This window comes from Hyla sarda, chromosome 13, assembly GCF_029499605.1.
Source record: "Hyla sarda isolate aHylSar1 chromosome 13, aHylSar1.hap1, whole genome shotgun sequence".
Classification (NCBI taxonomy): domain Eukaryota; kingdom Metazoa; phylum Chordata; class Amphibia; order Anura; family Hylidae; genus Hyla; species Hyla sarda.
The window spans coordinates 27,579,013-27,601,045 of NC_079201.1; the positions used below are offsets into that span (position 1 = coordinate 27,579,013).

The 22,033-nt window shown below is 44.5% G+C and overlaps 2 protein-coding genes across 3 annotated transcripts in view; one reads left to right on the top strand and one right to left on the bottom strand.

Moving 5' to 3' along the window:
- GPS1 (G protein pathway suppressor 1) overlaps positions 1–4,833 on the bottom strand; it is a 52,857-nt gene extending 48,024 nt beyond the window's left edge. Inside the window, exon 1 of one of the 2 annotated variants that reach the window (XM_056550307.1) lies at positions 4,684–4,770. In XM_056550307.1, coding sequence (XP_056406282.1) covers positions 4,684–4,716 — 33 coding nt within the window. In that variant the 5' untranslated portion in view covers positions 4,717–4,770. Of the gene's footprint in view, positions 1–4,683 lie in introns of both variants that reach the window. The other variant, XM_056550309.1, reaches the window with a different exon arrangement.
- Positions 4,832–21,589, top strand: RFNG (RFNG O-fucosylpeptide 3-beta-N-acetylglucosaminyltransferase). The gene is made up of 9 exons (XM_056550310.1): positions 4,832–4,979; positions 6,296–6,733; positions 8,933–8,981; positions 13,200–13,302; positions 13,411–13,564; positions 15,722–15,807; positions 15,887–16,052; positions 18,991–19,076; positions 19,149–21,589. The coding sequence occupies exons 2-9, from the start codon at positions 6,350–6,352 to the stop codon at positions 19,216–19,218; spliced, it is 1,098 nt and encodes a 365-aa protein (XP_056406285.1). The 5' UTR covers positions 4,832–4,979; positions 6,296–6,349; the 3' UTR covers positions 19,219–21,589.
- Positions 21,590–22,033: the final 444 nt, after the last annotated feature.

A 22,033-nucleotide genomic window follows, 5' to 3' on the forward strand; every position in this document is an offset into this window, starting at 1 on the left:
CGGGTCTATCCTAAGGGACCCCACTGATCTCATACTACAGGTCTATCCTAAGGGACCCCACTGATCTCATACTACAGGTCTATCCTAAGGGACCCCACTGATCTCATACTACAGGTCTATCCTAAGGGACCCCACTGATCTCATACTACAGGTCTATCCTAAGGGACCCCACTGATCTCATACTGCGGGTCTATCCTAAGGGACCCCACTGATCTCATACTACAGGTCTATCCTAAGGGACCCCACTGATCTCATACTGCGGGCCTATCCTAAGGGACCCCACTGATCTCATACTACAGGTATATCCTAAGAGACCCCACTGATCTCATACTACAGGTCTATCCTAAGGGACCTCACTGATCTCATACTACAGGTCTATCCTAAGGGACCTCACTGATCTCATACTGCGGGCCTATCCTAAGGGACCCCACTGATCTCATACTACAGGTATATCCTAAGAGACCCCACTGATCTCATACTACAGGTCTATCCTAAGGGACCTCACTGATCTCATACTACAGGTCTATCCTAAGGGACCTCACTGATCTCATACTGCGGGTCTATCCTAAGGGACCCCACTGATCTCATACTACAGGTCTATCCTAAGGGACCCCACTGATCTCATACTGCGGGTCTATCCTAAGGGACCCCACTGATCTCATACTACAGGTCTATCCTAAGGGACCCCACTGATCTCATACTACAGGTCTATCCTAAGGGACCCCACTGATCTCATACTGCGGGTCTATCCTAAGGGACCCCACTGATCTCATACTACAGGTCTATCCTAAGGGACCCCACTGATCTCATACTACAGGTCTATCCTAAGGGATCCCACTGATCTCATACTACAGGTCTATCCTAAGGGACCCCACTGATCTCATACTGCGGGTCTATCCTAAGGGACCCCACTGATCTCATACTACAGGTCTATCCTAAGGGACCCCACTGATCTCATACTACAGGTCTATCCTAAGGGATCCCACTGATCTCATACTACAGGTCTATCCTAAGGGACCCCACTGATCTCATACTGCGGGTCTATCCTAAGAGACCCCACTGATCTCATACTACAGGTCTATCCTAAGGGACCTCACTGATCTCATACTACAGGTCTATCCTAAGGGACCCCACTGATCTCATACTACAGGTCTATCCTAAGGGACCCCACTGATCTCATACTGCGGGTCTATCCTAAGGGACCCCACTGATCTCATACTACAGGTCTATCCTAAGGGACCCCACTGATCTCATACTACAGGTCTATCCTAAGGGACCCCACTGATCTCATACTACAGGTCTATCCTAAGGGACCCCACTGATCTCATACTACAGGTCTATCCTAAGGGACCCCACTGATCTCATACCACCAGTCTATCATGAGAGACCCCACTGATCTCATACTGCGGGCCTATCCTAAGGGACCTCACTGATCTCATACTGCCGACCTATCCTGAAAAAACCCCACTAATCTCATACTGTTGGCCTATCCTAAGAGACCCCTATTAATCTCATACTGCTGGTCTATCCTGAGGGACCCCCCCCACTGAGCTTATCCTGAGGAACACTCGCTGATCTTATACCCCTTTCCTATCCTAAGGGACCCCACTGATCTCAAACTGTGGGTCTATCTTAAGGAACCCCACTGATCTCATACTACAGGTCTATCCTCAGGGACCCCACTGATCTCATACTACAGGTCTATCCTAAGGGACCCCACTGATCTCATACTACAGGTCTATCCTAAGGGACCCCACTGATCTCATATTAAGGGTCTATCCTAAGGGACCCCACTGATCTCATACTGCGGGTCTATCCTAAGGGACCCCACTGATCTCATACTACAGGTCTATCCTAAGGGACCCCACTGATCTCATACTGCGGGTCTATCCTAAGGGACCCCACTGATCTCATACTGCGGGCCTATCCTAAGGGACCCCACTGATCTCATACTACAGGTATATCCTAAGAGACCCCACTGATCTCATACTACAGGTCTATCCTAAGGGACCCCACTGATCTCATACCGCCAGTCTATCATGAGAGACCCCACTGATCTCATACTGCGGGTCTATCCTAAGGGACCCCACTGATCTCATACTACAGGTCTATCCTAAGGGACCCCACTGATCTCATACTACAGGTCTATCCTAAGGGACCCCACTGATCTCATACTACAGGTCTATCCTAAGGGACCCCACTGATCTCATACTACAGGTCTATCCTAAGGAACCCCACTGATCTCATACTGCCAGTCTATCATGAGGGACCCCACTGATCTCATACTGCGGGCCTATCCTAAGGGACCCCACTGATCTCATACTGCGGGTCTATCCTAAGGGACCCCACTGATCTCATACCACCAGTCTATCATGAGAGACCCCACTGATCTCATACTGCGTGCCTATCCTAAGGGACCCCACTGATCTCATACTGCCGACCTTTCCTGAAAAACCCCCACTAATCTCATACTGTTGGCCTATCCTAAGAGACCCCTATTAATCTCATACTGCCAGTCTATCATGAGGGACCCCACTGATCTCATACTACAGGTCTATCCTAAGGGACCCCACTGATCTCATACTACAGGTCTATCCTAAGGGACCCCACTGATCTCATATAACAGGTCTATCCTAAGGGACCCCACTGATCTCATACTACAGGTCTATCCTAAGGGACCCCACTGATCTCACACCACCAGTCTATCATGAGAGACCCCACTGATCTCATACTGCGGGTCTATCCTAAGGGACCCCACTGATCTCATACTACAGGTCTATCCTAAGGGACCCCACTGATCTCATACTACAGGTCTATCCTAAGGGACCCCACTGATCTCATACTACAGGTCTATCCTAAGGGACCCCACTGATCTCATACTACAGGTCTATCCTAAGGGACCCCACTGATCTCATACTACAGGTCTATCCTAAGGGACCCCACTGATCTCATACTACAGGTCTATCCTAAGGGACCCCACTGATCTCATACTACAGGTCTATCCTAAGGGACCCCACTGATCTCACACCACCAGTCTATCATGAGAGACCCCACTGATCTCATACTGCGGGTCTATCCTAAGGGACCCCACTGATCTCATACTGCGGGTCTATCCTAAGGAACCCCACTGATCTCATACTGCAGGTCTATCCTAAGGGACCCCACTGATCTCATACTACAGGTCTATCCTAAGGGACCCCACTGATCTCATACTGCCAGTCTATCCTAAGGGACCCCACTGATCTCATACTGCTGACCTTTCCTGAAAAAAAACCACTAATCTCATACTGTTGGCCTATCCTAAGAGACCCCTATTAATCTCATACTGTCAGTCTATCATGAGGGACCCCACTGATCTCATACTACAGGTCTATCCTAAGGGACCCCACTGATCTCATACTACAGGTCTATCCTAAGGGACCCCACTGATCTCATACTACAGGTCTATCCTAAGGGATCCCACTGATCTCATACTGCCAGTCTATCATGAGGGACCCCACTGATCTCATACTGCGGGCCTATCCTAAGGGACCCCACTGATCTCATACTACAGGTCTATCCTAAGGGACCCCACTGCTCTCATACTACAGGTCTATCCTAAGGGACCCCACTGATCTCATACTACAGGTCTATCCTAAGGGACCCCACTGATCTCATACTACAGGTCTATCCTAAGGGACCCCACTGATCTCATACTGCGGGTCTATCCTAAGGGACCCCACTGACCTCATACTACAGGTCTATCCTAAGGGACCCCACTGATCTCATACCGCCAGTCTATCATGAGAGACCCCACTGATCTCATACTACAGGTCTATCCTAAGGGACCCCACTGATCTCATACTGCGGGTCTATCCTAAGGGACCCCACTTATCTCATACTACAGGCCTATCCTAAGGGACCCCACTGATCTCATACTACAGGTATATCCTAAGAGACCCCACTGATCTCATACTACAGGTCTATCCTAAGGGACCCCACTGATCTCCTTCTGCGGGTCTATCCTAAGGGACCCCACTGATCTCATACTGCGGGTCTATGCTAAGGGACCCCACTGATCTCATACTGCAGGTCTATCCTAAGGGACCCCACTGATCTCATACTGCGGGTCTATGCCAAGGGACCCCACTGATCTCATACTGCCCGTCTATCATGAGGACCCACTGATCTAATCCTGTCGGACTATTCTGAGGTGTCCCCACTGATCTCATATTACCAGCCCATCCTGCGGACAAGCCATCCCATTGGTAATTCCTAATAACCCCTTTAGGATCATTTGTTGTGGAGGGCTCCCGACCATCATTCATTCAGCAGTCAGGACAGCAACATTTATAAAACTTTAATCCATCCTATAAGCAATATTTACATTCACAGTGATCAAACTAAGACCTTGAAACAAGAAGAAGTCTATGAGAAAGCTGCATTCCTTTCCACTGAAGCCTGTTCACACTGTGCGTTTCCTAAGGTCATATATAAACATATAAGAGGACTGCATGCTCCCTGCTCAGTCACTCTATACTATGCACCCGTCTCGGTGATCGATTACCAGCCCTGCTCTGCCTGTTAGGAAGATCAGTGACAGATCAGCGAGTGACATGCCAGTCTCATGCCCAGCACACTACCGCACGTCAGGTTCCGCACAGTGTGACTTGGCACCACCATACACCCAGGACGGCTTCTGACCTGCAGGTTGAACACTTGCACCGGGAGAGGCATCTTCCCCTCGTTTTCCGCTCCTCCGGCCCGGACCCTCGAACTACTTCCGGGATGCGCAAAGTACACTTCCGGCGTAGCCTGTCAAGAGGCGAGCGTGTCGACGTCATGACGTGAGGTCCCGACTCGGAGAGCGGCGCTCGTCACGTGACGCCAGCTGCGTCATTTTTTATCGCAGGGATGACGTCACCGGGCCGGCTCAGCTGTGTGACCCGGGCTTCCTGAGGCTTTGCTGTCATGGCGTTGTGTACGGTGTGAGGGCGCAGGTATGTCTATGTGTGTCCTGCTGTGGTCTCCAAACTGCGGACCTCCAGCTGCTGCAAAACTACAACTCCCAGCATGCCTAGAGAGCCAGAGGCTGTCCTGGCATGCTGGGAGTTGTAGTTTTGAAACAGCTGTAGGCATCCTGGTTGGGAAACACTGTCTCAGACCGAACATTCCGTGCAGCTACTGCAAAACTACAACTCCCAGCATGCCTAGAGAGCCAGAGGCTGTCCTGGCATGCTGGGAGTTGTAGTTTTGAAACAGCTGGAGGCATCCTGGTTGGGAAACACTGTCTTAGACCGAACATTCCGTGCAGCTGCTGCAAAACTACAACTCCCAGCATGCCTAGAGAGCCAAAGGCTGTCCTGGCATGCTGGGAGTTGTAGTTTTGCAACAGCTGGAGGCATCCTGGTTGGGAAACACTGTCTTAGACCGAACATTCCGTGCAGCTGCTGCAAAACTACAACTCCCAGCATGCCTAGAGAGCCAAAGGCTGTCCTGGCATGCTGGGAGTTGTAGTTTTGCAACAGCTGGAGGCATCCTGGTTGGGAAACACTGTCTTAGACCGAACATTCCGTGCAGCTGTTGCAAAACTACAACTCCCAGCATGCCCGGACAGCCTTCGGCTGTCCGGGCATGCTGGGAGTTATAGTATTGCAACAGCTGGAGGTCCACGGTTTGTAGACCACTGGTATAGTGGGCGGAGAACATGGTGTCCATGAAAGTCGAACATTTTGTAAGGAAATACATTTTTTTATTTCCCCATTCTTACCCCTATAACCATCTTATTTCTTCATACACGGGGCTCTTTGCATCGTAATCTGTACCGCTTTTGCGTATATGTGACTTTTTGAACACTTTTTATTTCATTTTTTTCTGAAATGTGAATTGACCAAAAGTCAGCACTTTTGGACTTTGTATTTTTTACGTTTACGCTGTTCCATCGTGCGGGATCATTATATTTGAATAGTTTGGACATTTACGCATGTGGCGATACCAAATATGTTTATGTTGTTTTATTACATTTTTTATTTTATTTGTAAAAAGAGGTTATTATTATTATTATGATAAAAAAAATAATAATAAAAAAAATAAGAAAATATATAAATATATATATATATATATATATATATAAAATTATATATATTTCTTTTTTTTTCTGTGGAGGGGCTTATTCACATTTTTAAACATATATATATATATGTGTGTGTGTGTTTTTTTTTCCTGGAATACCCCTTTAAGATAGAAATACTCAAAACTAAATGTTCGATACGTGAAAGCTGTGGGGAAAAAAAACGAATATTGTAATATTTTCTAGTGTCTGCAATGCTGGAGTTGGTGGACCTGGGCCCAACCCCTAATGGCCTGAAGAATGAAGATCTCCTGTATTGGGGGGACTAAGATGTGTTTCGTGCTCTCTGTGTCTGTATGTGTTGTGTTCTTCCTCTTTATGCCATGGATAAGGTACGGGTCCCTGACACCTCAGCCGCTCCTGGCCTGTAACCTCACCTGCAGCAACAGGTACTTTGTGTCTCAGCTGGAAGTAGTCAGACTGTCCCCCCATGGCCACAACCAAAGCCATCGTCTCCAGGGATGGAAGAAGTACAGTACCGGAAGTGGCCGGAAAGACGTCCGTCATGTAAAGGAACGTCTACAGATTGGAGATGTATTTATTGCAGTAAAGACCACAAGGAAATATCACAGAAGTCGCTTAGACCTCCTCCTGCAAACTTGGATCTCCGAAGCTAAGGAGCAGGTGAGGGACAAGTGTTTCTACCCAAAATGCATTTTAACTCTCTCTTTTTTTTTTTTTTAATTTATTTATTTTTTTTATTATTTTTTTCTTGTTTGAAGTCTTTTGTTAAAAGCGTTCCTGTCATTAAAGGGGTTATCCTGGAAAGAACTTTTTTTATTTTTTATATATACACACACACGCACTATATTAGGGGTGTGAATCGCCAAGAATTTGGCGATACGATTCGAATCGCGATACCAGTGTGGCGATTCGATATATCCCGATATATCGCGATACCGCCTAGGTGACGATATATCCCGATACATCGCCCACCTGGGAGCATTCATAGATCCCAATAGACGCCGCTGTCAGCTTTGACAGCGGCGATCTAGTAGTCCGGCGCGCACTTTTCTCATTTTATCCCGTCCGGGCTGCAAAATAAAAGAAAACACACTTTCTCTTACCTGCCAACGAGCCCCCGGAGCTCCGGTACACTCCGGTACAGGTGTTCGGTCCCCGGGCTGTATTCTTCTTACTTCCTGTTAGCCCGGCACGTCACACGGAGCTTCAGCCTATCACTGGCTGAGGCGGGACATCGCTGCGGCCGGTGATAGGCTGAAGCTCCGTGTGACGTGTCGGGCTAACAGGAAGTAAGAAGAATACAGCCCGGGGACCGAACACCTGTACCGGAGTGTACCGGAGCTTCGGGGGCTCGTTGGCAGGTAAGAGAAAGTGTGTTTTCTTTTATTTTGCAGCCCGGACGGGATAAAATGAGAAAAGTGTGCGCCGGAGTACTCCTTTAATAGCCAGCCGCGGATATAGATATATAGATAGAGAGATATCTCTATTTATATATCTATATCCGCGGCTGGCTATTAAAGGAGTAGTCCGGCGCACACTTTTCTCATATTATATATATATATATATATATTCACACACACAGAGTGAACCCCCCTGACCTACGATGGCCCCGACATACGATCATTTCAACATACGATGGCCTCTCAGAGGCAGCATCAACATACGATGCTTTTGTATGTCGGGGCCATCGCATAAACGGCTATCCGCCAGCGCAGACTGCTTCAGCTGCCACCGGGTAGCCATTTACGGTGCCCAGTGTGGTCCGGTGATGATCACTTACCTGTCCCCGGCGCTCCGGACCGTCCTCTTCTCCTTTGTCGTCATCACGTCGCCCCACGCGCTGTCCTGTCATCCAATAGGAGCGGCGTGCGCAGCGGCGTGATGACTACAATGAAGAGTGACAATGGTTTCAACTAACGATGGTTCATTTGGAACAAACTACCATCGTATGTTGAGGGATCACTGTGTGTGTGTGTGTGAGATATATATCAACTGGCTCCGGAAAGTTAAACAGATTTGGATATTAATTACTTCTATTAAAAAATCTTAATCCTTTCAGTACTAATGAGCTGCTGAAGTTAAGTTGTTCTTTTCTGTGCTTTCTGAATACACCTGTCTCGGGAACTGTCCGGAGTAGAAGCAAATCCCCATAGCAAACCTCTTCTATTCTGTGCAGTTCCCGAGATAAGCAGAGATGTCAGCAGAGAGCAATGTTGCCAGACAAAAAAGAGCAACTCAACTTCAGAAGCTGATAATTATTGGAAGGATTAAGATTTTTTTAATAGAAGTAATTTACAAATTTGTTTAACTTTCTGGAGCCAATTGATATAAAAAATAAAAGTTTTTTTTCCTGGAATACCCCTTTTAACCTTTTGACATGTAATCAGTTACAGTAAAGGAAAGAGTTATAATGATCAGTCTGTGATTTTAACCCCTTAAAATGTACATCCTGGTGCCCTGGTACTTAACGCACCAAGACGTACATGTACATCCTGTACATGACTGCGAACACCAGAGTGGTGCTCATGTCATGCGCGGCAGGTCCCGGCTGCTATCAGCAGCCAGGGACCCGCCGGTAATGGCGCACATCAGCGATACTGACGGCTGTCACACCCCCTCCCATAGACTTGCATTGAGGGGATGGGGCGTGACGTCATGAGGGGGCGGGGCTATGACATCACGAGTTCCCGGCTCCAGCGTTTGAACAGTTTGTTCCAAACTCTGAGCAGCAGAGTACCCCTATAACATGGCAAAAGTTTGTTTTAATGATAGTAACGCTTTAAACTTTGCCAACTGTATTACATAACGTAGTAAATTAATATATAATAGCAAGTTTATAATGAAACCTTGTTCTAACAGACCTTCATATTTACGGATTGGGAAGACCAAGAACTGCGGCAGAAAGTGGGTAAGACTTTAGATGATGGCTAGTGTGAGTGTGTGTGCGTGTGTGTGTGCGTGCGTGCGTGCGTGTGCGTGTGTGTGTGCGCCACGTGACCAATCTTGTATAGATCAGATCAGCACATCCATAGTGTTCTTCCATCATTCAGTTATAGTATCATCCACTTTTATGGGAAAACTTTTCACTAGACGTAACATGGTTTAGGTTATGTTCACAGGATGGAATTTTAATGGGATTCTGTGGACCTGTTCACATAGCAACAGAATTTCTGCGTTGGAAACATCTGACACGGAAATTCCTGTGTCTGCCGAAATAATAGACTTGTCTATTCTCTCTGTGGACTTCACACGGAAATGCATTGCCATCTATGTGACAGGGCGGTCCTAGTGCTGCCATGTTGTGCTGGGGCAATGTCTTTGCGGACATTTTCTGTATGGATACTACCCATGTGAACATAGCCTTAGGGTTTTCCTATCAATTACCATTGCTTAGGTTGGGTATGTTATTGTATTAAATTGTCATTGGTTTTATGCTGCTCATATCGCAGGCAGTAAAGAACTGGTGCAGGCAGCATGATGCCCGAACACAACAAATTACTCTGGATATTCACGTGGGTTTCAAAATATTCATAGTTTAAAAATGTTGCGGGGTCCCGGTAAGTAGTCATGGTAGCAAGTTTTGGCTGCACCCAGCATTCTAAACAGTATGTCACGCCCCTACCATGGCCATTAATGGAGGGGGCATGGTGTGATGAGTGCTGCACGGAGACGGAGGCCCTTTGAATAGGGGATAAGATATCTGTGGGCAGAGTACCCTGGTGGAAATATATATATATATAAATTTTTTTTTTTTTTAAATCAACTGATGCCAAAAAGTTAAACAGATTTGTAAATTACTTCTATTAAATTTTTTTTAATCCTTCCAGTACTTATTAGCAGCTGTATACTACAGAGGAAATTATTTTTTTTATTGGGATTTTTTTTTCTGTCTTTCCACAGTGCTCTCTGCTGACACCTCTGTCCATGTCAGGAACTGTCCCGAGCAGGAGCAAATCCCCATAGGAAACCTCTCCTGCTCTGGACAGTTCCTGACATGGACAGAGGTGTCAGCAGAGAGCACTGTGGACAGACAGAAAGGAAATCCAAAAAGAAAATAATTTCCTCTGTAGTATACAGCCACTAATAAGTACTGGAAGGATTAAGATTTTTTAATAGAAGTAATTTTCAAATCTGTTTAACTTTCTGGCTCAAATTTGATTAAAATTTTTTTTTTTTTTCCCCCACTGGAGTACCCCTTTTAACCACATAGGGACCCAGGGCGTGCAGGTATGCCTTCGGTCCCTGGAACTTAAGGACCCAGGGCGTACTTGTACGCCCGTGGGAATTGCGGGGACCGGACCAGGGTGACTGCTGATATCGATCAGCAGGCACCCCGCGCAAATGCCCAGGGGGGTCACCAGACCCCCCCCCCCCCCATGTTGGCGATTGGCGTAAATCGTGAATTCACACCTGCGATTTGCGCCGATTCTGGGTCATACGGGTCTATGGTGACCCGGAATATAAGGGGGATCGCGGTTGTCCATGACATCCTCGATCCCCCTGAACTCAACTGATCCCTGCTATTGGTGGTCTAGACGCGATGACCAATAGCAGATCGGGGGCGGGGGGGTAACTTTCGGTTTCTCCGTTCTGCCCACCCACAATAGGCGGGGCAGGACTGAGAAACCGACTGGGGACCGGGGCGAAGTCCACTCACCCATCAGCGATGGCAGTGATAGGTGGTGGCAAAAGAGGATGGCTATGCGACTCCCTGGATCCTACGGAAGCTGGTGAGTTGCCTAGCAGCATCTAGAGGGCTACAGTCTGAGACCACTATACAGTGGTCTCTAAACTGTAGCCCTCCAGATGTTGCAAAACTACAACTCCCAGCATGCACAGACAGCTGTTTGGGCATGCTGGAATTTGTAGCTTTGCAACATCTGGAGGGCCACATGTGAATGTACAGGGTACATTCACACGGGCGAGTTTAGTTAGTTTTCTGCTTCAAGTTTGGGCTGAGGCAAATTTTTTGCCGCAGCGCAAACTCCTAGCGGGAAACTCACCGTGAATGTACCCTAAAAACACTACACTAACACAAAATAAATGCAACACTAACACAAAAAAAAACACAACATATACACCCCCTTACACTGCCCCCCAATAAAAATGAAAAACGTATCGTACGGCAGTGTTTCCAAAACGGAGCCTCCAGCTGTTGCAAAACAACAACTCCCATCATTTCCGGACAGCCACTGACTGTCCAGGCAAGCTGGGAGTTTAGCAACAGCTGGAGGCACCCTGTTTGGGAATCACTGGCACAGAATACCCCTATGCAATCCCTAATTTAGTCCTCAAATGTGCATGGCGCTCTCTCACTTCAGAGCCCTGTCGTATTTCAAGGAAACAGTTTAGGGCCACATATGGGGTATTTCCGTACTCGGGAGAAATTACACTAACATTTTTGGGGGGCATTTTTCCTTTTACTCCTTATGAAAAGGAAAAGTTGGGGGCTACACCAGCCTGTTAGTGTAAAAAAAAAAAAAAAAAAAAAAAAATTTTTTACACTAACATGCTGGTGTTGCCCGATACTTTTTATTTTCACAAGCGGTTATAGCAAAAAAAGACCCCCAAAATTAGTAACGCAATTTCTCCTGAGTACGGAAATACCCCATATGTGGACGTAAAATGTTCTGCGGGCGCACAACAAGGCTCAGGAGTGAGCGTGCACTATGTACATTTGAGGCCTAAATTGGTTATTTGCACAGGGGTGGCTGATTTTACAGCGGTTCTGACATAAACGCAAAAAAATAAATACCCACATGTGACCCCATTTTGGAAACTACACCCCTCACGGAACGTAACATGGGGGAATAGTGAGCCTTAACACCCCACAGGTGTTTGACAGATTTTCATTAAAGTTGGATGGGAAAATGAAGAAGAATTTTTTTTTTCACTAAAATGCTGGTGTTACCCTAAATTTTTCATTTTCATAAGGGAAAATAGGAAAAACGCCAATTTATAACCCCATTTTTTCTGAGTAAGAAAATACTCCATATGTGGATGTAAAGTGCTCTGCGGGTGAACTACAATGCTCAGATGAGAAGGAGCGCCTTTTTTTTTTTTTTCATTTACACATCCAACTTTAACAAAAAGTCGTGAAATACCTGTGAGGTGTTAAGGCTCACTGGACCCCTTGTTAAGTTCCTTGAGGGTTGTAGTTTCCAAAATAGTATTCCATGAGGTGGTTTTCTGCTGTTCTGGCACCATAGGGGCTTCCTAAATGCGACATGCCCCCCAAAAACTCTCCAAAATCCCATTGTCGCTCCTTCCCTTCTGAGCCCTCTAGTGTGCCTGCCGAACACTTGACATACACATATGAGGTATTTCCTTACTCGAGAGAAATTGGGTTACAAATTTTGGGGGGATTTTACCCCTTGTAAAAATTCAAAAACTGGGTCTACAAGAACATGCGAGTGTAAAAAATGAAGATTTTGAATTTTCTTCTTCACTTTGTTGCTATTCCTGTGAAACGCCTAAAGGGTTAACAAACTTTCTGAATGTCATTTTGAATACTTTGGGGGGTGCAGTTTTTATAATAGGGTCATTTATGGGGTATTTCTAATATGAAGACCCTTCAAATCCACTTCAAAACTGAACTGGTCCCTGAAAAATTCCGATTTTGACAAAAATTGGAAAATTGCTGCTATACTTTGAAGCCTTCTGGTGTCTTCCAAAAGTAAAAACATGTCAACTTTATGATGGAAATATAAAGTAGACATATTGTGTATGTGAATCAATATATAATTTATTTGGAATGTCTATTTTCCTTACAAGCAGAGAGCTTCAAAGTTAGAAAAATGCTAAATTTTCAAAAAAAAAATTTTTTCATAAAATTTGGGAATTTTTCACCAAGAAATGATTCAAGTATCGGCGAAAATTTACCACTAACATAAAGTAGAATATGTCACGAAAAAACTATCTCGGAATCAGAATGAAAAGTAAAAGCATTCCAGAGTTATTAATGCTTAAAGTGACAGTGGTCAGATGTTAAAAAATTGGCCGGGTCCTTAAGGTATAAATGGGCTGGGTCCTTAAGGGGTTAAGACACAGAGTGGACACATACACTTTAACAATTGTAATATTTTATTGTAAGGACACAGTTGTCATGATCTTGTGTCATTTGCAGGGAACCAGATGGTGAACACCAACTGTACTGCAGTTCACACTCGCCAAGCTCTTTGTTGTAAGATGTCGGTGGAGTACGACAAGTTTGTTTTGTCATCCAAAAAGTAAGAACTGATCTGTAGATCAGGTTTATGCAAAATGTGATTGGTTTTAGGCAGATTGATAAATCAGGGTGATTGGTTCGATATAAATCCCATACTTTCTTGTTGCAGGTGGTTCTGTCACTTGGATGATGACAATTATCTGAACCTGAGAGCCCTGCTAAACCTTCTGTCTGCGTTCCCTCACAATGCTGACATCTACGTGGGACGGCCGAGTCTAGATCATCCTGTAGAGACCCTGGACAGAGTGAAAGGAGATGGTTCAGTAAGCATACGTTTTTATTGATGATCTATAGCTATATACCGTATTTTTCGGCCTATAGGACGCACCGGCATATAAGACGCACCCAATTTTAAAGGTGCAAAATCTAGAAAAAAAAAAAGATTCTGCACCCAACAGTGATCTTCAAACTGGGGCCTCCAGATGTTGTAAAACTACAACTCCCAGCATGCCCGGACAGCCGCTGGCTGTCCGGGCATGCTGGGAGTTGTAGTTTTGCAACATCTGGAGGTCCGCAGGTTGAAGACCACTGGATAGGAGGTAATACACGTGTGTACTTGGCGCTCCGGACCCGTCACCGCTGCCCTGGTTGTCACTCCCATCGCTGTCGCCGCATCCCCGGGGTGTCCCCAACGCTCCGGACATCTTCTTCCCCGGGATCCACGCTCTCCGTCGCCGTCATCACGTCGCCATCATCACGTCGCTACGCACGCGGCTCCTATTGGATGAAGGGACGGCGTGCGTGATGACGTCGAAGGAGATCGCCGCCATACAGGGGATCCCGGCACGGAGCAGACACCGAGGAGGCAGGTAAGGTCCCTCCCGGTGTCCTGTAAGCTGTTCGGGATGCCGTGATTTCATTGCGGCGGTCCCGAACAGCCCGACTGAGCAGCCGGGTTAGTGTCACTTTCGCTTCAGACGTGGCGGTCAGCTTTGATCGCCGCGTCTGAAGGGTTAATACAGGGCATCACCGCGATCGGTGATATCCTGTATTAGCCGCGGGTCTCGGCCGTTGATGGCCGCAGGGACCGCCGCAATAGGGGTGTATTCGCCGTATAAGATGCACCAACTTTTCCCCCCCAGTTTTGGGGAAGAAAAAGTGCGTCTTATACGGCGAAAAATACGGTAGTCCTAAAGGGATAAAGTGGGACTTTCAGATGACGGAATTTCCTTTTGGATAGGTCCTCAGTGGAGATCCAAACCTCATGGGGGAGATTTTTCAAGACATGTGCAGAGAAAAAGTTGACCAGTTGCCCATAGCAACCAATCAGATCACGTCTTTAATTTTTCAGAGGCCTTTTGGTCAAATTTTTCTCTGTACAGGTTTTGATTAAATCTTCCCTATGTCCCTACAAAACAACCGGGGCCGGTTATCCAGAGTCCGGTTATCATCACCACGTTAAGCTGTGCCTTTGCCAAAATCACTCGCTTTTGGTAGTTTTTACACATCCTCTTGGCTGTCGGTTATTCTGTGAGCCAAACTCACACACTTTCTGGAGTGATTTTGAAACTACTTTTTGTCGGGAACACGCTCCATTTTTTTTTTTTTTGTTAACCACGCCCATTTTCTTGTAATAAGAAAACATTCCGGGTGTTATCAGAAGCATAGGTTGTGCAGTGTAAAATTTGGGCGCAGAATTAGTCGCACGGATGGTGCGACAAAAATTTAGGTGCATAAACCGAGAAAAAAAGTCGGTTGGACTTTAGTAAACCAGGGCCATTGTGTACAGCTGTGAAAGGCAGCTGAGGCCATTGAATTGCATATAAATCAGCAGTAAATAGTAATCAGGGTATAAGGTAGCGGCCTCCAGCTATAATAATGTTCAGATTGTTTTAAAGGGGTACTCCGCAGCTCAGCATTTGGAACGAACTGTTCCGAACGCTGGAGCCGGGTGCTCCTGACGTCATAGCCATGCCTCCCTCATGACGTCACGCCCCGCCCTCTCAATGCAAGTCTATGGGAGGGGGCGTGACGGCTGTCACGCCCCCTCCCATAGACTTGCATTGAGGGGGCGGATCATGACTCCATGAGGGGGCTGGGCTATGACGTCAGGAGCATCCGGCTCCAGCGTTTGGAACGGTTTGTTGGGTACCCCTTTAAAGTGCCATACACAAAACGTAAATCTGCCAACATGAGCTAGACTGGCATGAGTTCGGAAATGTCTGATAGACATTTATTTGGCATTTAGTGGATTTGCCTGATCCTTAATTGCTGCCACAAGTGACTGGCAGCGGCATATTCTCCTCTCCCTATTGACAACACATGCATGAACGTGGCATGCTCATGTATGGGAGGTTAGTTAGGAATAGCTTTCTTGGTCTGAAAGCAATTGAAGGGTAATGGTCAGATTTAGTTTTCATATTTGTGACTCTAGTAAACGGGCTCGTATCCTGTGACTTATTGTGATCTATTCATTTAAGGCATCATTGAAGTTTTGGTTTGCTACTGGAGGTGCTGGCTTCTGTATTAGCCGAGGACTTGCCCTGAAGATGAGTCCCTGGGCTAGGTGAGTGGTTTGAGCCTGTCAGTGCATTTTGGTTGATGTTCCACAAAAATGAAATCAATCCCATCACCCTCTCCTTTAGTATGGGGAACTTCATCAGCACAGCGGAGAAGGTCCGTCTACCGGATGACTGCACTATCGGCTACATCATTGAGGGGCTGCTGGAAGTGAAACTGCAGCACAGTAACCTGTTCCATTCACACCTAGAAAACCTTCAGCGGCTTCCACATAACTCTTTGCTTCAGCAGGTAGGTACTTTGTTGTTTGATTTAGTTCTAGGGATGTGTTTAACGCCTTAACCCCTTAAGGACCGGGGGTTTCCCGTTTTTTGCACTTTCATTTTTTCCTCCTTACCTTTTAAAAAATCCTAACTCTTTCAATTTTGCACCTAAAAATCCATATGATGGCTTATTTTTGCGCCACCAATTCGACTTTGTGATGCCATCAGTCATTTTACCCAAAAATCTACGACGAAACGGGAAAAAAATCAAGAAGAAATTTGAAGAAAATATTAATCAAAATTACCCATAAGGTGTCTCCCAGGGATATATGACACTTTCTCAAATTCCCATTCGGGCTTGCGCCTTCCTGGGACTAAATTCCCAAAGCTAAGGAACCCTACAATATAAAATTGAACTTTTATTTGTCTCAATTAAAATTGTGAATTTTGTGAGAAATCTAAAATGGTGGATTAAAACCACAGACATTGGGTCAGATTAGGGTTATTGTTGTTCATTCCCATTTATAATTTTCAGGTAGTTGGATATATGACTCCTCTCATTTGATTGCCACTTCTTATTTTTATCGGATTAATTTCCTTTTGGATCCAACTCTATTAATTATATTGTATAGACTGTCCCAATGCTGCTGTTAAAATTAGACACACTGACACCCCCCGACGTTTTGCCGGCCGTAACTGGCTTTATCAGGGGTCAAGTGGGAGGAGTCATATGAGAGGAGTCAAATGAGAGGAGTTATATATCCAACTACCTGAAAATTATAAATGGGAATGAATAACAATAACCCTAATCTGACCCAATGTCTGTGGTTTTAATCCACTATTTTTGATTTCTCAAAAAATTCACAATTTTATTTGAGATAAATAAAAGTAAAATGTTATATTGTAGGGTTCCCTAGCTTTGGGAATTTAGTCCCAGGAAGGCGCAAGCCCAAATTTGAGAAAGTAAAATTGAAGAAAAACACAATTTTGTAACTTTTGGGGGCTTCCTTTCTACGCAGTACATTTTTCAGTAAAAATGACACCTCTTTATTCTGTAGGTCCATACGATTAAAATGATACCCTACTTATATAGGTTGGATTTTGTCGCACTTCTGGAAAAAATCATAACTACATGCAGGAAAATGTATACGTTTAAACATGTCATCTTCTGACCCCTAACTTTTTTATTTTTCCGCGTATGGGGCGGTATGAGGGCTCATTTTTGCGCCGTGATCTGAAGTTTTTAACAATACAATTTTTGTATTGATCAGACTTTTTGTTCATTTTTTCATGATATAAAAAGTGACCAAAAATACGCTATTTTGGACTTTGGAATTTTTGGTGCTTTTTTTGTTGTGCCGTGATCTGTACTTTTCTTTTTTTTTGGTACCCCATTTTCATATATGAAACTTTTAATTATTATGATTTTTTTTGGAATATTATGTGACCGAAAAAGCAGCAGTTTTGGATTTTTTTTTTTAAATTAACGCCGTTCACCGTACAGTATATTTATCAATATATTTTGATAGTTCAGACTTTTACGCATACAACGATATCAAATATGTTTATTGAATTTATTTATTTTTTTTTACGCTTTTTTGGGGGGTAAAATGGGGGAAAAAAAAATTTTTTTTGTTACACTTTAATAGTTCCCATAGGGGACTATTTATAGCAATCACTTGATTGCTTATACTGTTCAGTGCTATGTATAGGGCATGAATGTCACATGGCTCATCAGTAAATATGGCAGCCCCCTTAGATGAACTAGTCATGTCTGGTGAAGACCCATCTCCTAACCAGATATATTGCTGTGGTTGCGCTCATAGGGATTCCCCTGTGAAGTCTTTTAGGGGGAGATTTATCAAAACCTGTGTAGAGGAAGAGTGGTGCAGTTGCCCATAACAACCAATCAGATTGCTTCTTTCATTTTTCACAGACCTCTTTTAAGATGAAAAAATCTGAAATCTGGTTGCTATGGGCAACTGCACCACTCTTCCTCTATACAGGTTTTGATAAATCTCCCCCTTAGTCCCCCACTGAACACTCAGGCTGCTACTTTCGAGACGGACTATATATAAAAAAAAAAATCTTTGCATGTAGAAACTTTTTTGTTATCCCTGTGCTAGATATATATATAGATATATTATCAGCACATTCTTCCTTGTTTCCTTGGGGGGTCCTGTCTATTGCAGAGATGGAGCGGCTTTCTCCTGCGCTCCGCATCTCTGCTCTGTACTCCGGCCGGTGATGTGAATAGAACATCACTCATTCATATTTCCCTTAGAGCGGTGATTGGCCGGATGGTTGCAGCCAATCACCTCTCTGAGGGAAATATGAGTGAGTGATGTTCTATTCACATCACTGGCCGGAGTACAGAGCAGAGATGCGAGCGCTGTGTAAAGCCGCTCCTCATCTCTGCCATATTATGGATGATCACATCGGGTGTCACGACTGACACCCGGGGCGATATGTCTATTAGTACAGGTACTACTACTCCCATCATGGAAGTCTGTTCCATGCTGGGAGTAGTAGTACTACCTAAACATTTTAAAAATAGAGGGGAAAAAAAGTGAAACACACTCACTTTATTAAAAATGAATAAAAATGTTGTTATAAAATATATTCATTTTATTCAATAAAAATGTTTCCATCACTACTGCATTTTTTTTTTTTTTTACCCAACAAATTTTGGATACCAAAAAAGTGCAATTTCCACACAAATGAAAAATCGCCAGATGCAGGAAATTGCACTGGGGTTTTTCAGGCAATTTTTTAAAATTTTTAAAAAAAATTTTTCCTGCGTTTTTTTTTTTCAAACCAAAAAACGCAGGACAAAAAACCAAGTAGAAACTTCGCCTAAGGGATCTCCTATTGTCCGAAAACGTCAGACATCTCAATGTGCTTAGTCTCCAAAGCTTCACTGTAATCCTTGCTGTCCAGGAATGCTGAATTTAACCATTTTTCAGGTGACTCTCAGTTATGGTGGTCCTGAAAACAGGAGGAATGTTGTGCGAGTATCTGGGTCCTTCAACCTGGAACAAGATCCCACTCGGTAAGTAAAGTCATATAAAACAGATTTGTCGTCTCTGAAATATACAGAGCTAATATGATCTCTTTTCTACAGGTTCAAATCGGTCCATTGTCTGTTATATCCAGACACAAGCTGGTGTTCTCACAAGAAGCCTTCATCTTGAAGTGATCCCCAGCCTGGACTCCTATGTCTTCCACTTCATTAAAGGGGTACTCCGCCCCTAGACATCTTATCCCCTATCCAAAGAATAGTGGATAAGATGTCTGATCGCGGTCTCCCCCCCCTTCTGCACCCGGCATTCGTTTAGAGCATCAGGTGCAGCGCCGGAGGCTTGTGATGTCACAACCACGCCCCCTCCCATAGACTTGCATTGAGGGGGCATGGCCGTGAGGTCACAAGCCTCCGTCCCACATCGCCAGTCATCCAGCACAGAGTGCCGCAGCCGAGATCGCATTGGGACCCGCAATCAGACATCTTATCCCCTATCCTTTGGAGTGCCCCTTTAACTTCTGTACTATGTTGGCCCACAGTCCTAGGAAAGAGCAGGCTCCTTCCCATTTTCTACTTTGCTAAACAGTCTCTTATGTTCACCGGGTGTGTGGCTGAGTGTTCTCTGTTGCTCCCTTTTATCAGCCATTTCAGACAGCCATGTTCTGTAATGTTTGTTTTTTTTATTATCTCAGGTTATCGAAAATATTACCGTCTTGTAATGTCAGAAATCCTTTTCCCTTGTTACTGCCAAATATTAGAGCTTTAATGAGTAATGGATAAAAGCAGATCTTTGCACTGGTCTTTGATCTGGCTCGTATAGGATGTATTGTGAGCATATTCCCTAGAGGGGTTTTCATAAGAGACCTCTGATCAGCTGTTAAAGGGGTACTCCGCTCTAAACATCTTATCCTCTATCCAAAGGATAGGGGATAAGATGTTGGATCACGGGGGATCTTGCCATTCGGTGCACGGAATGAACTCCACTCCGTGCCCAATGACTGGCGATGCCAGCCGCCACGCCCTCTCCATTTAAGTCTATGGGAGAAGGCGTGATGGCTATGTACTAGCTGTCATGCCCCCTCCCATAGACATGAATGGAGGGGACGTGGTGTGATGTCACGAACGTGGAAACTGCAAGCTTCTGTGTTCTGGGCACCGCCGCTGTTGGCCCGGAGATCACTGGGGTCTCCAGCAGCGGGACCCCCACAAACTAACATCTTATCTCCCATCCTTTTGATGGGGGATAAGATGTTTAGAGCAGAGTTCCCCTTTAATGTTCCCAAATAAAATCCTCCATGTTAAAGGGGTATTTCAGTAAAAAACTTTTTTTTATGTATCAACTGGCTCCAGGAAGTTAAACAGATTTGTAAATTACTTCTATTAAAAAATGTTAATCCTTCCAATAATTATCAGCTGCTGAAGTTGAGTTGTTGTTTTTTGTCTGGCAACAGTGCTCTCTGCTGACATCTCTGCTTGGTCTTGGAAATTGCACAGCGCAGAAGAGGTTTGCTGTGGAAATTTGCTTCTACTCTCTGGACAGTTCCCGAGACATGTGTCATCAGAGAGCACTTAGACAGAAAAGAACAACTCAACTTCAGCAGCTCATAAGTACTGGAAGGATTAAGATTTTTTAATAGAAGTAATTTACAAATCTGTTTATCTTTCTGAAGCCAGTTGATCTATATACATTTTTTTTTTCCTGGAATACCCCTTTAAATGGTTTTCCAATTATTGTGTTTTCTGATGTGTCCTATATCACAAGTAGCTGGAGGTCCAGCCTCACATCCTCAGAAGCAGCAGCTATAGTCCCAAATGGTGAATAAAAGCTGCCCCCCCCCCAGTCATACTTTCTGTAACTCCAGTCCATTTTTATTTCCTCTCAGTACAATATACTTGATGTCATTTTGTCAATAATGTAATTTATTGAATCTAATCATCTGTACAGCATTTATTGTAAATAAAAATGTATTTTTTCCCTTTTGTCAGAAGTTTCATTATTTTCTTTGCAATGTCAGTAAGAAGAGATCAACACCCTCCACATATTATAGCCAACACTGCTGTAGGTGCTTCATGTCCAGCTGTGGTCTCATACCAGTGGCTCTTTAAGCTGGCCATTCACATCGCATTTAAAGGGGTACTCCGATGGAAAACTTAATTTTTTTAAATCAACTGGTGCCAGAAAGTTAAACAGATTTGTAAATTACTTCTATTATAAAATCTAAATCCTTCCAGTACTTCTTAGCGGCTGTATACTACAGAGGAAATGCTTTTCTTTTTGGATTTCTCTCCTGTCACGACCACAGTGCTCTCTGCTGTCCATTTTAGGAACTGTCCAGGGCAGCATATGTTTGCTATGGGGTAGTTTGTCTCCCAGATCAAATATGGGCAGAAGGTACATTGGTGGCTTTTTCGAAAGTAGAAAAAAGTGTATTTTTTTTTCTCTCTCCTAGAAACAGAACGATTTTTTTTTTCCATGAGTTGTCTAGTATTGCAGCTGTGCACTCTCCAATAAACAATCAATGTATTAGAAACAAGTTTCTAATACCATGTGATTAACAAATGTATGTGTGTGTATGTATGTATATATATATTATAAATATAATTATTTTTACTTTGAAAAACTGACCACTAGGGGTCTCCCTACATGTGCCGGCTCAGTGATTTTGGACTCGTGCCGGCCTTATAAGCACAGCAGCAACGGGATCGCAGGGCTGAAGGCACAGCTAGTTTATTTTTATAAAAAGGAGAAACAACTTTTCTTAAATACATTAAAAAAAGAATTTTTTTGCCAAGATGTACAACATATAAAAATCCTAGAATTTTCATATTGCATTGATGTGATTATTTGAACTTTTGAGGTGAGACTCCATATGTCCTCAGGGTTTATCTATGGGATGGTGCTCTGCCCCTTTTTTATGGAAATTGGTTAGCTACCCTAGAGGGTCTATGGCATTGTAATTATGCCTCCTGATAGGTCATGTACTCGC

Coding starts and splice junctions, on each gene's coding strand:
- RFNG (XM_056550310.1), top strand. CDS start 6,350: ATGAAGATCTCCTGTATTGGGGGGACTAAGATGTGTTTCGTGCTCTCT. Junction 6,734..8,932: donor TCTCCGAAGCTAAGGAGCAG/GTGAGGGACAAG, acceptor TTGTTCTAACAG/ACCTTCATATTTACGGATTG. Junction 15,808..15,886: donor AAGATGAGTCCCTGGGCTAG/GTGAGTGGTTTG, acceptor CCTCTCCTTTAG/TATGGGGAACTTCATCAGCA.